Source organism: Mesoplodon densirostris, chromosome 8, assembly GCF_025265405.1.
Source record: "Mesoplodon densirostris isolate mMesDen1 chromosome 8, mMesDen1 primary haplotype, whole genome shotgun sequence".
Taxonomy (NCBI): Eukaryota; Metazoa; Chordata; class Mammalia; order Artiodactyla; family Ziphiidae; genus Mesoplodon; species Mesoplodon densirostris.
In genome coordinates, this window is record NC_082668.1 from 84,309,824 (window position 1) to 84,326,151 (window position 16,328).

At 38.3% G+C, this 16,328-nt stretch overlaps 1 protein-coding gene across 1 annotated transcript in view; it reads right to left on the bottom strand.

Annotated features, from left to right (window-relative positions):
* Positions 1 to 16,328, bottom strand: part of LOC132495364 (sodium channel protein type 3 subunit alpha-like) — a 114,398-nt gene that overhangs the window by 79,144 nt on the left and 18,926 nt on the right. The window contains exons 2-3 of the mRNA XM_060107220.1: positions 15,307 to 15,501; positions 3,110 to 3,423 (exon numbers count right to left, since the gene is read on the bottom strand). Of these exons, the coding sequence (XP_059963203.1) occupies positions 3,110 to 3,373 (264 nt within the window). The 5' untranslated portion in view covers positions 3,374 to 3,423; positions 15,307 to 15,501. The remainder of the gene's footprint in view (positions 1 to 3,109; positions 3,424 to 15,306; positions 15,502 to 16,328) is intronic.

Sequence of the window (16,328 nt, forward strand, 5' to 3'; positions counted from 1 at the left end):
TGGGGCTCTTATGTTATTGAGAGATATATCTAAACTGAAAATTATTTGACAGAATGACACGTAAATAGAAGAGAGATAAATAGTGTCAATTCCAAAATCAGTCCTCTAAGAAATAAGTATTGATGTGACTTAAAAAAATAGTACTACTTATTGCTACTAAGGTGATGAATGTTATATCCGGAAGTATGTTAAACTGGTTGTTGTCTACTCTGGAATGCGGCTTGCTTCTTTTTTCCAGGTAAATGCACATTTTACAGGTTCACCAAAATTTTTACTACTTGAGGCAAGAATAAGTTCTCTGAGTAGAACCGCATACATCAGAGAATTCAAAATTATAAAACCAATTTTTAAAAAAAATTTCTTATATTAATAAACACCATATGTAGTTTTGCTTAGTGGTTAAGAGCTCTGGCTCTGGAGCCTGACTGCCTGGGTTCGAATCCTAGTCCACCACTTATGGAATGTGACTTTGGGCAAGTTACTTAACCTCTCTGGGCTTCACCTTCCCATCTATAAAATGAGGTTAACATAGTACCTGCCTCAATGGTTCATTGAATATTAAATAAGTTATACCAGTCAAAGCACTCAAACAGTACCTGACAAAGTATGAGCATAACAAATGTTAGCTATTATTATTACTGTCAATATTCTTAAGTTTTATCTGTTCAATTTGAATGCCATTAAAATACACTGTGATGTTGCTCATATGATTAAATTAGGTATGTAAACTGTATCATTAATTGATGGAAACAAAGTTACATAATGCTTTACAATTTTAAAATGCCTTTCACCTGCATTATTTCATATAATTAACAAGCTCTATACTGTATTTTAAATTCCAGAACTTATCCATTAGCTTCCTACATTAGCTTCTTCTATCCTAAGAACCACAAACTACCTTTTTCTTCAATAGCACCTCAATCTTTATCTTTATGGACACTTCATAAAGGAAAGCCGTGCAGACAACAGTAAACAGTCTAGATGTCTCTCAAGATGGGTCATGGCCATTATGAATAAATCAGCGTTCAAGTCTTGCTGTCAGACAGGAAGGCAATAAAAACTGACTTTGTTAGCACACAGAGAACAATTCTGTTTCTGAGCAACAGACTCACATTAACCAAGCTTTAAAGCCTGATATAAAATCAGAATGCCAATCTACTTATATACAACCAGATATATCACTGTCACATGGGCTGAAATAATTGCCATAGCACAACCAGCACATTCTTTTCTTTAAGCAGATCTATGGGAAGATATTCTTTGCTGAGGGTGGAGTCCAAATAAGCTGACTTAGTTAAATAATACATATGTTTGATAACATCTTGATTAGGTAGTACAGTGTAGCCCCTTTACAGTGGAGTGACTTTCTGGGAGGAATATGCTTTCAGGGCTACTACTAAGTAAAGATCTGTCTCCCTGGGAAAATGCTAATGTTTGTCTCTATTATTCTCCTTTTTCCCCCTTAATTTTACCAATACCCTTTCTTAAGGACACTTCCTTTCTTTAAGTAGCAAATACTTTTAATCATGTCAGAGTATCAGTCATGCCCCTGTCTCTTTAAGGTATCTTTGCAAATATATAGTTTGAATCAGTAATTTTCAGAGGAGAATTTTCTTCTAGTTTCTTGGGGAATGCCTCACTAGCATCATCATGTGTAATAATACAGTAACTAAATTTCAAATTTTCCTTTATCAATTCTATAGTAAAGTGCTGGAATAAATTATTTTTAGAACTATATGAATATATATTATCTGCCACCTTTCATGAAGCTAGTTTAAAAGGAAGAAGAAAGGACCTGTTTATTTAACTTTGTTCTGTAACTTTAAATAAAGCATTTTAAAGCTCGCTACTCGAAACGTGGCCCATGTACTAGCAGCATGAGTCTCACTCGAGGGCTTGTTAGAAACGCAGGATCCGTGACCCCACCCCAGATCGATGGAATCAGAATCTGTATTTTAACAAGATCCTCTGGTGATGTGTATGTACATGTAAGTTTGAGAAGCCCTCCTTTAGAGCAATAGGGCTAGTTCCATGTCTGAATGGTTAATTGTCAGTTCCTTTAACCATCATTGATCTTCTAAATTATATGCTGCTTAAAGAATTCAATTTCTTTTGCCATTCCTTTTAAAAGGGCTGGCTTTGGCTAATAAAAGTGCTCAATATCTCCTTTAATCTGTAAGCGAGTGACACATGGTGACATTAATTTGTCTTTAGTTTCTACATGGGCCTGTTTTTATGCTTGTGAACGTGAAATATAAATTGTGGTTATAAGATGTCAAAATACCCAATTAGAAAGCATAGAATCTATCATCCATTTTTTATGTTTCCTATAAAATACTGTACAGCTGGTTTAACATCAAAAACTAGCTAATTCTGACAGAATTATGTGATTATTATAGTATTAGGAAGGCACAGTCATAGCTGTTGATTTAAATCATATATAGATGGAAAAACTTGAGGTTTTTTGAGGGTTTTTTTTGCCTTTTGTTCTTGACATTTTTTTCTTGGAGTGATTTTTTAACAATATGTAAGTGTTATAGAATCTAGCCTGTGACAAATTAAGGTTAAGAGAAGCTCCCAATCATATTCCAGGTTAGTGGACCAAAAACATGTATCCTTGGGTGAACATGCTTCTCAGTGTATATCTTCCTATAGGAGGATGCTAAGTAAAAGATTATTTATTGCCCTCTAGAACACAAATCTATTGTGAAGAAACCTCAAGCCAAATAAGAACTAAAAAATAGGTATATGTACCCCATAACTCTTCTTTCACATAGTTACTATTCTGTAGTCTACTGTGTGCTTAAATATGTTGGCAATAACAGATATTTTGCTTTGTTGATGTCAGTTTTAATTTTGACAGTATCAATTACTATGAAATTGTACAAATTGTTCATCTCTTTATATCTCTTCACTGTGGCCAGATCTTGACTTCATTTCTTATAAATGTTTTTGCTTATTATATTGTGCTTAAAAATAAGTGGAAATAAAAAGTATAAAACCTTTAACAGTAGAAAAATTATGGTGTGGTGTATATATGAGCCCCAGCAAAGTATATTAAAGTTGAGTTAAATTAAAGACTTATTGGAAGGATAAAATCAACACTCACTTTCTTATTGATATAGTATGGGTCCAGGTCCTCCAGTGGCTCTGACACCATCCCTGGAGGGATGTCTCCGTAAATAAATGGAAGGTTCTTTCCAGCTTCCAAGTCACTGTTTGGCTTTGGTTTGTCCTCGTCATCGTTGTTTTGTTCTCTCTTGGGTTTCTTGGCTTTCTCTTCTGCAGCACGTTTTTCGATAGCAGCAAGAGATTCTCTAGTAAAAAGGCGGAAGCTTTCAGGTCCTGGGGGTACCAGAAGTGCCTGTGCCATCTTTTCATCCTGCACATTTAATTACGTTTAGCTTCTTGCATAAGAATAGCCTACAATTTAAAAAAATGTATGAGAGATAGGAAACCAAATGAACGAGAGGGATTAAGAAAATCAACCAAGATGTCATTTAATGTTTCTTCTAGTAATTTTTTTAAGTATAAACTTTAAGTAGTGCTTTTCATGCTGCACTACAAATTTTAACTTAGAAGCATCATTCAATCTAATTTTCAATATGCCAACTTTATATGTCCTTCAAAAGTCTGTTCTGATACCTTTGCACCAAAGTGTAGTTATGTTTGGTAAAGAGAAATGCCAAGAATGCTTGTCAATAAGATTACTCAAGGACCCATTATTTCTCTCCCTCCTCCTTTTATCACACCTTACTAACTTTCCAAAGAAAGAAATCCTGGTGACAATGCAGTGGTGTATCTCTGACTCATAAAATCTCAGGATAGGAAAAGAAGTTTTGGCTAACCTAGCCACTGTTCTGATTATCGGCATCATTGACCACTGGTTCTCCAGACAAGGTCTGACTGTCAGCAGGGACAGAGAAGTGAAAACTGTTTCCGTTTAGCTTTTCACCTTGGATCCTTCTGAGGTATCTTCTGAAGCAATGCAGAATATATTTACTTCCTTTCCCAGTCTGCTGCTCTTTAAGTATTCCAAGACAATTTTCATCTTCTTCCTGAATCTTCCATTTGGTATAGTATGGTAAAAGCATGTACTATGGAGCTAGACGACCTCTGTTCTAAACCCTGGCTCTGCCACTGATGAGCTGCATGACTTTAAAAATGCAGCTTCTCGGTGCTTCAGTCTTCATCTATAAAATGCGGATAACATGAAAACTGACCTCCCCGGTTATTGTAAGGAATAAATGAATTAATTTACATTAAATGTTTAGACTATTTTCTGGAATTAGCAAGCACTGTACTAGTGTCAACTATCATAATCTAATTATCTTCAGTTCCTCCAGCCATTTCCTCTGTTGTGGTTTCAAGCATCCTCACAATTCAAGCCACTCTTCTTTAAATAAGGTTTTAACTTGCTGGAACTACAACTGACTGTGGAGGTTCAGGAATGGGCTTGGAATTGCAGAGTACAGGGGGCACATTCATTCATGCCTACCACCTGGCTGGGAGAGGAATGGAGATAAGGCAGACATGTGGAGTGGACATGTTCAATTTCCCAGGGAAGGGAAAAAACTCTATCTGCTGGAAATGTGACAGAGCTGTCAAAAATACAGGAAATCAGCTACATAAATTTTGAAACATAAGTTAACAGTTATATTATTTTGCACTGTGCCAAGAATCTCATTATAAAATCAAGATTCAAAATAGAAAAAATAACAAAAATACAATGAGTACACCAGTCATCTTGTAGAATGATCTACAACCTTGGCATCAAAATAATCATCCAATTCATCTGTGACATTTTCCCTATCTGCAACCACCCACCTGTCTCTGCCCTTATTCTAGTCTCCATGGTAGTTTATCCCTAAATGGCCTTCTAATTCTTAGCAGTTGATTGCATGGATATACTGACCTTCCAGAGAAGCAGAAACTCTAGATCTTATAGTAACATAAGAAAAATGATATAGGTTATTGTATGTTTTTTGAGTGTATATCTGAGTTACTGGTTCCCTGGTCTGTTCCAGTAACAACATATTTTAATACCTGTGTCTTTTCATAGAATTCATACTCATAATATGGCATTATTATTACATTTCCTGCTATTATGAAGGTATATTCTAGATAAGTTATAAATTATCAGACTTGTCAAAAAATTGTGCCATTTTTGCTACTAGTTCTGAAAATGAACTTCTGATTTGTGGTGGGACAAGGCTTTTTTTTTTTTTTTTTTTTTTTTAGAATATGCTAGAATTTTCTCTTTCTTTTAGTGTGTTTAATTTTTTTTTTTAAGATGTTGGGGATAGGAGTTTATTAATTAATTTGTTTATTTTTGCTGAGTTGCATCTTCGTTTCTGTGTGAGGGCTTTCTCTAGTTGTGGCAAGCGGGGGCCACTCTTCATCGCGGTGCATGGGCCTCTCACTATGGCGGCCTCTCCCGCTGTGGAGCACAGGCTCCAGACGTGCAGGCTCAGTAGTTGTGGCTCACGGGCCCAGCCGCTCCGCGGCATGCGGGATCCTCCCAGACCAGGGCTCGAACCCGCGTCCCCTGCATTAGCAGGCAGACTCCCAACCACTGCGCCACCAGGGAAGCCCAAGGCTTTTTTTTTAATGCTCCATCAACTGGTATATAAATCAGAAGGTTTGGGAACAGTTATTCTGTTTTACTTAAAAATCAATCAACCATCTATTTTGTGCCTTCTAAATTCATGGTAGACAGCACAAAGTAGAATTAATGGTTTCAGCCATTTTATGTCATTTCAGTGGCGACATAGTCACTCCAAACTCTAGGCTGCTGTGGAATAATCACAGCTTTTATACTTTTCGGTGTGGAAAGAGTTTGCGCTTAACTGCAAACCTTAAATACCCAGGGATGTGTAATCCACCTGTGTCTCATCACCTGTCAAGAATTAAATGGATAAGTTTCTTCCCCAGTGCTAAATGAAAATGACACAGCATGAGAAAAATATCTTTAAAAACTTCTGTGGAACGTGGTTGCTTTCTTAAGGGAGAAGAAAGGTTACTTTTGTATTTGAGCATTTACTTGCACTGATTTTGGTTTCTTTACTGACAATGGAATGAAAACCATGCAGCAGTTGGTATCAGAGATCTAGATTAGTATTGAGTCTGTTACTGTTTGTCATTTAACCTTCCTCAACCTCAGTGTCATCGAAGTACCTTATCATGTATGAGGCAACACTTTGCCATAAAGAAATAAGTATACATATTTAATTGGAGTCTCCTGGTTCCTAAGTTTTAAAATGAAATTAGTTTAGACATGTAGGGCTACCCTGGTGGCGCAGTGGTTGAGAGTCCGCCTGCCGATGCAGGGTACATGGGTTCGTGCCCCGGTCCGGGAAGATCCCACATGCTGTGGAGCGGCTGGGCCCGTGAGCCATGACCGCTGAGCCTGCATGTCCGGAGCCTGTGCTCCGCAACGGGAGAGGCCACAACAGTGAGAGAGGCCCGTGTACTGAAAAAAAAACCCCACAATCCCCCCCCAAAAAAACATGTAGAAATCTTTCAGTAATCTTTACAGATGACTTTGATTTCTGTGGGATGACATGGAACAAGGAACCATCACAAATCATGAAAATTTATTTAAATATAAATAATCCTTTACCTTCTTGTTCACTTATCAAGGGCTAGAATAAAAAATTTGAGTCTTGGTCAAAAGGAAGTAAAGAAGTCTCTTTGAAATTCCCATGCTGCTGTCTCTAAACCATGAGAAGACAGGCCAGTTCTAGACTCTCAGATTTTTGTCTGCAAGGGGAACTAGGGTTTGTTCAATATTTGGATATGCTGAGACATTAAAGATTATAGTGAACAGAGTTTCTTGGGGCTTCATCTACAGCCTTGCTGTTTAGAAACCTCTCATAGTTCTTTGGCAGTTCTATTTTAATTTTTTTCCTCTTCTTTCTTGTTCTTTGTGAGCTTATTATATAGAGCTCTTACATAATTTTATATTCCTATTAGGGCCAGACTTTACAAAATTAATTCCTACTGATGCCTTGGTGTGGAATATATATTATTAATGAATATATGTGCATTATAATTTATTAAAACACATCAAATTTAACATACCAAGTTTTCTCCAGAACTGTCCTTGCAAGGACAAAAAAGGTAAAAGACTGAGGAGATGATCTCTTTGATTAAAAACTAAAGTGTTTTTTTGTGTTAATGTGTGTGAGTAAAACAAATACATCCTTCTGTTAATCAAGAAAGACTGTGGTTCAAAATATCCCATTGTAGGGGTGGATGACAGAATGTTAAGCCTGGAAGGAACCTTAGGATCATTTATTTAGGAAATATTAATTGAGGGACTACTATGTATCAACACTGTGCTTGGACTAGGTACCCATAGTCCCTGCCCTTAAGGAACTGACAGTCCATTGAGAGAGACGGATTTCTATACTAATAATTATAATACAATTATATATAACTGCTTATTGTCTGAGGTCCATAAAAGGGAGTAATTTATTCTGCCCAGAGAGGTATGGTTCAGGCAAGTTTTCGTGAAGAAGTGATATTGGGGTAAGTTTTGTAGACTGGTTGGGATTTGACCAACTATTTGTGGTGGTGGTAGTTGGGGGAGGGTTGGTAGGAAGACATATCAGTAGAGATCTGCTTGGTAAGCAGGGAGGCAGCATGTATATGGACCCAGAAGTAACAGAGAGCATGGATTGTTTGGGAGGGAACTATAAGCAGTTCATTATGGGTAGAGACCAACCTGCCCAAAATGGAGTGGAAAGAGAAAGGAATGGAAATTTAGGCAGGATATAGATCACCAAAGGCCTCATTCAGCACACTAAGGTAAGCTGTGGGTGGGGAGTGGCATGATCATGTGGAAGGTTGGAAAGATGGTGGCGGTATGAAAGGCAGGCAGATAGGGAGTGATCCGAGAGCAATGGTTTTCACACATTTTGGTTTCAGGATCCCTTAATACTCCTAAAATTATAGAAGACCTCAAAGAGCTTTTGTTTAAGGGGAGGCTTATCTATCCATATTTACTGTATTAAGAATTAAAATAGAAAATTTAAAAACATGCTTTAATTAACTTAACAAGCCCTTGTATGTTTACATATAAAACAGATTTTTAATGGAAATAACTTATTATCCCAAAGGAAAATAATTGAGTAGAAGAATGAACTTGTTTTACATTTGGGCAAATCTCTTTCCTGTCTGGCTTAATGAAATACACCTAGATTCTCACATCCTCTTCGGGGTTCCATCTGTTGAGATTTGTTGTTTTGATTGAAGTACAAGAAGAAAATCCTCCCGGGACTTCCCTGGTGGCACAGTGGTTAAGAATCCGCCTGCCAAACCTGGGCTTCCAGTGGTTTGGTTTTTGTTATTTTGTAATTTTGTTCTTGTTTTTCTTCTACTGTTCAGCTCTGTTTCAGATAATTGCAGTTGATACATTTCTGTGTTCTTTAAATCTTAGATTGAGAACTATTTAAATATTTCTTGCTAGAAAATGGGAATTCAAAATCAAGAACAATCTTGAAATTAAGAATTTGATATTTTAAACCATTACCTTTATGTTGTATTCAGCTAAATGCAGTTATTTTTTTAAAATTTTTATTCTTTTTTAAAAATAGATTTTATTTATTTATTTATTTATTGGCTGCGTTGGGTCTTCCGTTGCTGTGCATGGGCTTTCTCTAGTTGCAGCGAGGGGGGACTACTCTTCGTTATGGTGTGAGGACTTCTCATTGCGGTGGCTTCTCTTGTTGTGGAGCACAGGCTCTAGGCGCACAGGCTTCAGTAGTTGTGGCACACGGGCTTCCATAGTTGTGGCACACGGGCTTCCATAGTTGTGGCTTGAGGGCTTCCATAGTTGTGGCTTGAGGGCTCTTGAGGGTGTATTTCATTGAGCGCAGGCTCAGTAGTTGTGGTGCACAGGTTTAGTTGCTCCACAGCATGTAGGATCTTCCCGGACCACAGCTCGGACCCATGTCCTCTGCATTGGCAGGCGGATCCTTAACCATTGCACCACCAGGGAAGCCCAATGCAGTTATTCTTAAGAGCTCATATATACAAAGCAAAAAGTTGCAGAGTATAAAATTAAGTTCATGGCATTTTAGAAATTACCTGGAGTATCGACTCCCACTGCTTGTTTCTATGAGAAATAAAACTTCTCAAGAAACACACACACACACACACACACACACACAAAGAATCCACCTGCCAATGCAGGGGACACAAGTTTGATCCCTAGGCCAGATAGATCCCACATGCTGTGGAGCAACTAAGCCCATGTGCCACAACTACTGAGCCTGTGCTCTAGAGCCTGTGAGCCACAACTACTGAGCCCGTGCACCGCAACTATGGAAGCCCTCACACTCTAGGTCCTGTGCTCTGCAACAAGGGAACCACCACAATGAGAGAAGCCCGTGCACTGCATCAAAAAGTAGCCCCCACTCGCTGCAACTAGAGAAAGCCTGTGGGCAGCAACGAAGACCCAACACAGCCAAAAATAAATAAAATTTTAAAATAAAATAAAAATTTTTTTAAAGAAAGAAGAAAATCCTCTCACATATATGTAACTGGAAAATAGGGAATATTTTAATTTCTTTATCAGACAATTGGGAATATTATTCTTTGATAAACACCAAAACTCTACAAATGGTACTTTCTTAAATTAGTTTCAGTGTGGAATCAGAAACCATATCAGTGAACTTTTTTTTTTTTTTTTTTTTAGTTTTAAAAAGGTTCTTTATTCAAATTAATAGGGGAAGAGATACTGCCTCCTTGTGGGAGGTAAATCCCTTAAAGTCAGTGGCTCTGGCTGGTGGTACTCCTAAAGCTTGGTGTGAGGAAGCCTCTGGGTACTGTCTGCTGTTTCTGGGGTGGACAGAGCAGATGGCCCAGCTCCTGTTGTTGATCAGACTGGGCAAAGTGGGTTTGCTCAGGGCCAGGGAGCTGGGGTTAGAGATGCTGGCTTTTCCCAGGCTGGCTTTCAGCCAGTGGCTTGGGAAATCTTGGATGGGGATGCTGAGTCAGAATCAGCTGTTTCCTTCCTCTGTGAATTCGCACATGCTGTTCCCCGACTGGAAGGCCTCTCTCTCTTCTCTGGTGGAAAACTACTTTCACTTTAAGAACTCGGATTACTAGAAAGAAGGAAATCCTGCCATTTGTGACAACGTGGATGGACCTTGAGCGCGTTGTGCTGGTTTCAGGACTTAATGAAGCTCAGGCTCTTGATGTCTCATCGCAGAAAGAATTCAGTGAGAGGCAAAGTGGTAGGTAAGAAGTGGATTTATTTAGAGAGAAACACACTCCACAGACAGAGTGTGGGCCATCTCAGAAGGTGAGAAAGGCCCATATCAGTGAACTTTTGATTGATCTTGCCCTTTGGATGGATTTTGTACCATCATGCATGGATCATTTGGAAAATATCAGCACATTATTATGCAGATTTTCCAAATTTTGACAAATTTTATTATATAACATTCAAAAATCACATTTGTTAATATCACCATTGATCTCTGGAGAAAAGTCATAATGTATTGGAAGACTGTCAAGCTCTCAGTGTCAGATAAAAGGTTTCCAAAATTCCAATTTCCACTTGAAAGCACCAATTTTAACATTGGCAACAAATGCTGTCATTTGCTTTCCCTGAAATGACAAGATTTTCCTTTGTTCATTTTTGAGAAAATATCTGCCAAATACCCAAGTCTGAATAACCATAGTTTGTCAGTTCTTTCTTTCAAGTGAAAATGGGGTTCCATGAAAAAAAAAGCGGCGTATTCAGCTCCTGACACAATCACACAAGTGCTTTTCCTTGAGACAACCATGGTGCTCAGTATGCAGAAGAAATGCTTTATGTATTCTTTCCCTATCATCATACCGAATATTAAAAATACATGTTCTTTAGGGTCAAGATTTAATAATGTTAATAATATTTACTGCTTCATCAAAGATGTTCTTATGTGAACTGGCATTTTTTTTCTTACTGAAAGTGTTTGATGGTGAAGAAAACAAGGACTCCTCCTTCAATATGACGCCACTGCCTTGATTCCTACTCAGGCATTAGCAGTTTTACCCCATGACTTTAGCACTGTCAATGCAAATGTCAGAACAGCGAAGAAAAGGCAAATGACACCTTGGTATTGTTAAGAAAATAGTTTCTACCTCAGAGCCCCTCTGAAAGGGACTCAGGAACACTGCATTGTCTGCAAACCACCCTTTGAGAACAGCTTCCCTAAAAGGAAGCAGATGGACACCAGTGGTCTAAAGCAGAGGGCAAGAGAATTTGACTATAGCTTTATTATTTAAGGGCACGGACTTGGCAATTAAGACTGCATTCAAGTCCTGGCTCTGCTACATTCTAGCAGTGTGACCTTGGATAATTTTTTTTATCCTTCATAATCTTCTGGTTCGCAATCTACATAGTGAAGATAATGATAGCAATGATAGCACATACTTCATAGAGTTAATGTTACCTTTAAATGAGAAAATGCATCTAAAGGTGAGCAGGTGCCTGGAAAATAGTAGGCAGTCAATAAGTTAGAGAGAAAACAAACCATGGCCCGAGGACTGTACTCAAGGCACAATTAGGAAGAGAAGACCAATAAGATTTTGTGATGATTTGATAGAGTGAAGAAGAGTTATGGGGTTAAGTTCATTTCCAGATTTCTGGTTTAAGCCACAGATATAACCCAACCGAGACATGGAGAAGGTTTATAGGACACAATAGTAAATCCTGCTTGAGTTTTATTTAGTTTCAGATGCCTGTGAGACAACTGGATGTGTAATTAAAATATGGGTCTGAGACTCAAGAAAGCTGCCTGGGCTGGGAAAATGTTGACTAAGCAGTCACCAGTTGAAACTGAAGAATATGCAGTACGTTATTTAGGAAAAAATTGGAAGATGAAGAGCAGGACTACGGTGACTACCAATTTTAAGGAGAGGGAACACAGAGGATATTAGACAATGAAATTAGAAGAGTTATATGGATACCAAAAGAGGAATTTCCAAGATGCTAATTAAAAGGCATGCATTGGATATGACAATTAGTCGAACTTCCTGCCTTTAAAATAAATGGGGAACAGGCGCAGAGAAGCAAAGTAATCTTCACTGAAGTGTCTATTGACAAACACAAATTGTTGCTCTGAGGCAAAACATTTTCCACACAGTCTGTTCTTGACGGATTTTTCCTACTGTTGTTGACATTTTTTATCTTGAATCTTACTATTGTGTGATTTGATATTAAAGATCTAAGCTGTATATAAATAACTACAGAAAAATTGATTCGTATACCTCAGTTCAGTTTTCCAGGCTCACATATCTGTATGCTATGATACTAACATAAGCTGCTGAAACTATATGAAACCAACAAATAAAATGAATACAAAACTAATAATTGTTAATGAATCAGAATCTAAGAAAAGTGGCACAGTAAATATTTGGGATATGCTGTGGCATTATTGTGGCAAAAACAAAGTATTTTTTCCATTAGTCATTTAGCCCCTGAATTCTCGTCTTGCCTGATTTTCCAGAACAGAAGACAGTTTGTTGAATTGTATTGGTCTATAGCCTGTTAGTATCAATAGTTTCTCTCTCTGTAGGGATTTTTATAATTATGTTACAGACAAAATCAATTAGTTCTGGTCTGTTCCCATGGAAAGAAAATTATGTCAGAGGCTGTAAGTTTGCAATCTTCAAGGATAGAAAGTTGCTCTGTGTCATGCAACTTGAGAGATCAGGGGGAAAAAAAACATCCAAATGTTTTTTCATGTTCTTGATGACAAGGGAGGGAGTTGTCAGGGAAAGACTGGGTCCATTACTAAGGAAAGGATGCTGTCTGTGTTTTCTTGGTATCAACAAGAGACTATTATAGGAAGGGTATAATCTAGAAGACAAAGTAGACCAATTAACTACTGTCCTACTAAAGAAAGTTATTAATTTTTTCCAAAGGAATTTTCGTTTAGGGCTAATGATTGTCTAGTATTTGCTATATATCCTCAGGCAGCATGTGTGACCAAGAGCATATTTTATCAAAGGCATACACACAGCATTCAGCACGTTATAATAATAAACACTGGACACTCGCCAAGGCAGAATAAAATATTATTTTCCATGTTTTAAAAGAGTTTTGAAATAATACTTTGTTGGTGTGCCTACCTAACCAGGTGGCTTTGAGGATAAAATAATACTAATAGATAAACCTCTGTTGAATGATTACTATGTCTCAGATACTCTGTCATTTAATTTATGCACACTAACTCATTTAATTGTCATTTTAATCTTATGAGATTAGTACTATTATTATTATTCCCATTTTACAGATCAAAAAACCTAGGTGCAGGTAGGTTAGATAACTTGTCCAAGTTACAAAAGTGATAAGGAGTCAGGATTTGAACCCAGGTAGTTTAGGAAAAGCTGGGCCCCAAGCCTGCAAAATGAGAAGAATTTTAGTTCATGTTTTCAGAAATGGAATTAGGATGAGTCAGCTATCTTATTAGGAGGTTATGATGTATAGAGCCCCATGTTAGGAACGGGGTGGTGCAGCCTAAGAAATATAGCAATATAGTCCTCACCTTTGTTTTAAAGTAGAATACAAAACAAGCAGGAATGAATTAATAAAACCACCATCTAATAGATACCTGCTTACACGTATGTTAAGCATTTTGGAATTATTTAAAAGTAAATTAAATGCTTAGGCTAGCTTCTTCTTCTGTGTAATGTACCTCTTGTTCTTAGTGTGATGTCAAGGAATTCAGTATTACTATTGGTTTGGACAAACCTACTGAGAAAGTAACTGTAGCATGGATATCACTATGCCATGGCCAAATACAAATGAAATCTAGACTTTCTCTACCATTGTTCCTTTCCTGTTAGCTTAACACATGACTGTCCATACACAAATATAATTATTGATTTACTAACTGTTTAATAAAAAAACTATTTTTGCCTTTCTCTACCTGGACTTAATGTCATGCCTCTGAAAAAAATAGCTGAGCGTGAAAGCACAAGTCATCTCTGTCTTCAGAACAATTTTTGTCTTGGAAATAATAATTATCTTCTTCTAGGAGATGAAGTTCCCTGTGACTTTATCAGACAGCTATAAGCTCAGAGAGACAACTGCTAACTAATAACAACAGTTAAGCCAACGTTGTAATAGATATATCAGCATCATTGGTTTCATCAGCTCCTGAGTTTTTCTACTGTATGCTTGCAAACTGAAGCAGATTTTGTGTTCATCTCCCCAGTGACCATTCCACTTTGACACCTTCTCCAAGCCCCTTGCCAATCATTGGTTAAGGATTAGGCATTTGGTCCAATTCTGGCTAACAAAAGATGAGGGGAAGTCTGCCAAGTGGGTGTTTGTAAAAGATTTCTTCACTCAAAAGAAAGAGACCGAGGAGGAGACAGAATTCTCTGTCCCCTGGACCTTAGCATCAGGGTATGATACATGGCACTGCTGCAGGCACTTACAGCCGGAATGGATGCCATTGTGAGGGCGAAGCTGACAGACTTCGGGTGGCAGATCACAGAGAGAGATCTACCCCTGGGCTCTTGATGGGTCACTCAGCTCTCGGACCCAAACAACCTCTGCACCACTTGTTATGTTCGATAAACATCCTTCTTGACTTAGATAATTTTAGAGAGCTGTTTTAGTTAATTGCAGCTGATACACCAAATAAATAAACACTCCTCAGTAGGTTCAAAAACTTGGCCAGTCCAGAAGCCAGCTTATAATCAACTTCTGACCACATGTTTTGTTGTCCTTTATCCTATACAGAGATGTGAACTATGGAACCGATTACCACATAAATATAATAAAATCCAAGTAAATACAATCCTAGGTAATACACAGGATGAATGTGTCTTTTGAAAGAAAAATAAATAAAAAGCAGGGTTAGTTTCTCTTTCTTACATCAATAGCCTTTATCATCATTCCACTCCGGGAGGTCATCCCTGCCATGTCTCTTTGGAGGAACAAACTAGCAAAGAGGAAGGAAAGCACTCTTCTACCTTACTTTTTATTTTTATTTTTTTTTGCGGTACACAGGCCTCTCACTGTTGTGGCCTCTCCCGTTGCGGAGCACAGGCTCCGGACCCGCAGGCTCAGCGGCCATGGCTCACGGGCCCAGCCGCTCCGCGGTATGTGGGATCTTCCCAGACCGGGGCACGAACCCGTGTCCCCTGCATCGGCAGGTGGACTCTCAACCACTGTGCCACCAGGGAAGCCCGTCTTCTACCTTCTTTTTGTCCTGAAACTGCTACCACTGTTAGCTAATAAATATTTTAGTTTACCTTCCACAAACACAGATTTATACCCATTAGCAGTTTAGGTACCTTAGATAGTCACAGCACCTTTTTCTGGAAAAGCTCCAGGCCGCTTCTGGGAATTATCTCATTTGTTCTTACACTAGTCTTACAAGAGATTCTGCATTTTTATTCCAGTAAGCCACTCTACCGCAAATCCTTGACAGGTATCTCATCCCTGATGAATTCTGATGTGGCTTGACATCAGTTTTCTTGCTCCATGATCTGTGTAGAAAGAGAACACAGGTGAAATGAGCCCAGCATCTTTGGCATTTGGATTGATGTGAGTGCTCTGGTTCTAGGTCTGGGTTTTTGTATTTTGTTTACTTACAGTCCTAGATCAAGGAAGCAGGATTGACACAAAACAGGTTGTTTGACCCGTGTGAGAAGCATGCCCTTGTGTGCTCAAGGAAGGATGGAGCCTGGAGCCACTGTCAGGATCCTAGGGTGGGCATGGGGCTCACTATCCATCGTTGGCAGCCCTCATTCAATCACCCCTTCTGAAGCCAGGCTGGAGCTCTAGAGCATCTTCCTGTTCTTCACCTCCTACTTCCTTCCTTCCTCTCCCCTCTTTACTTCCCCTTTGTTTCTTTTCTTTGAATACCAGAAAGGTCGAAGAGGTAGACCAGTAGAGCATGTGGTCCACATGGATGTTGAGGGTTATTATTCCAGTTCCTTTTCAGCTGCTTTTCCTCTCCACCTAAAGCCCATTTGATTTGCTGACTAAGATAAGACCAGTAAATTTTATTCAGTGGCTTCTAAGAATAAATTTTAGATAAGCAGGGGTGAAAAAACCAGCATGTTAAACCTAGGCATAATATCTGATGTCATATTCCTTCCAGCTATAACCATTAGCAATGGCTAAGCCCAGTTAAACTAGGATTTTTAAAAGGACAATATATGTAATTTTTAAATCAGCGATCGATATTTTAAAAAATATTTCAGTTCACGTATACAAAGCATATGAGTCAAACTGGTCTGAATCCTCACTAACAAATCTCCTTTTACAATTTACTATGACAAAAAAACATTAAGTGTCACCTTTTAATTTA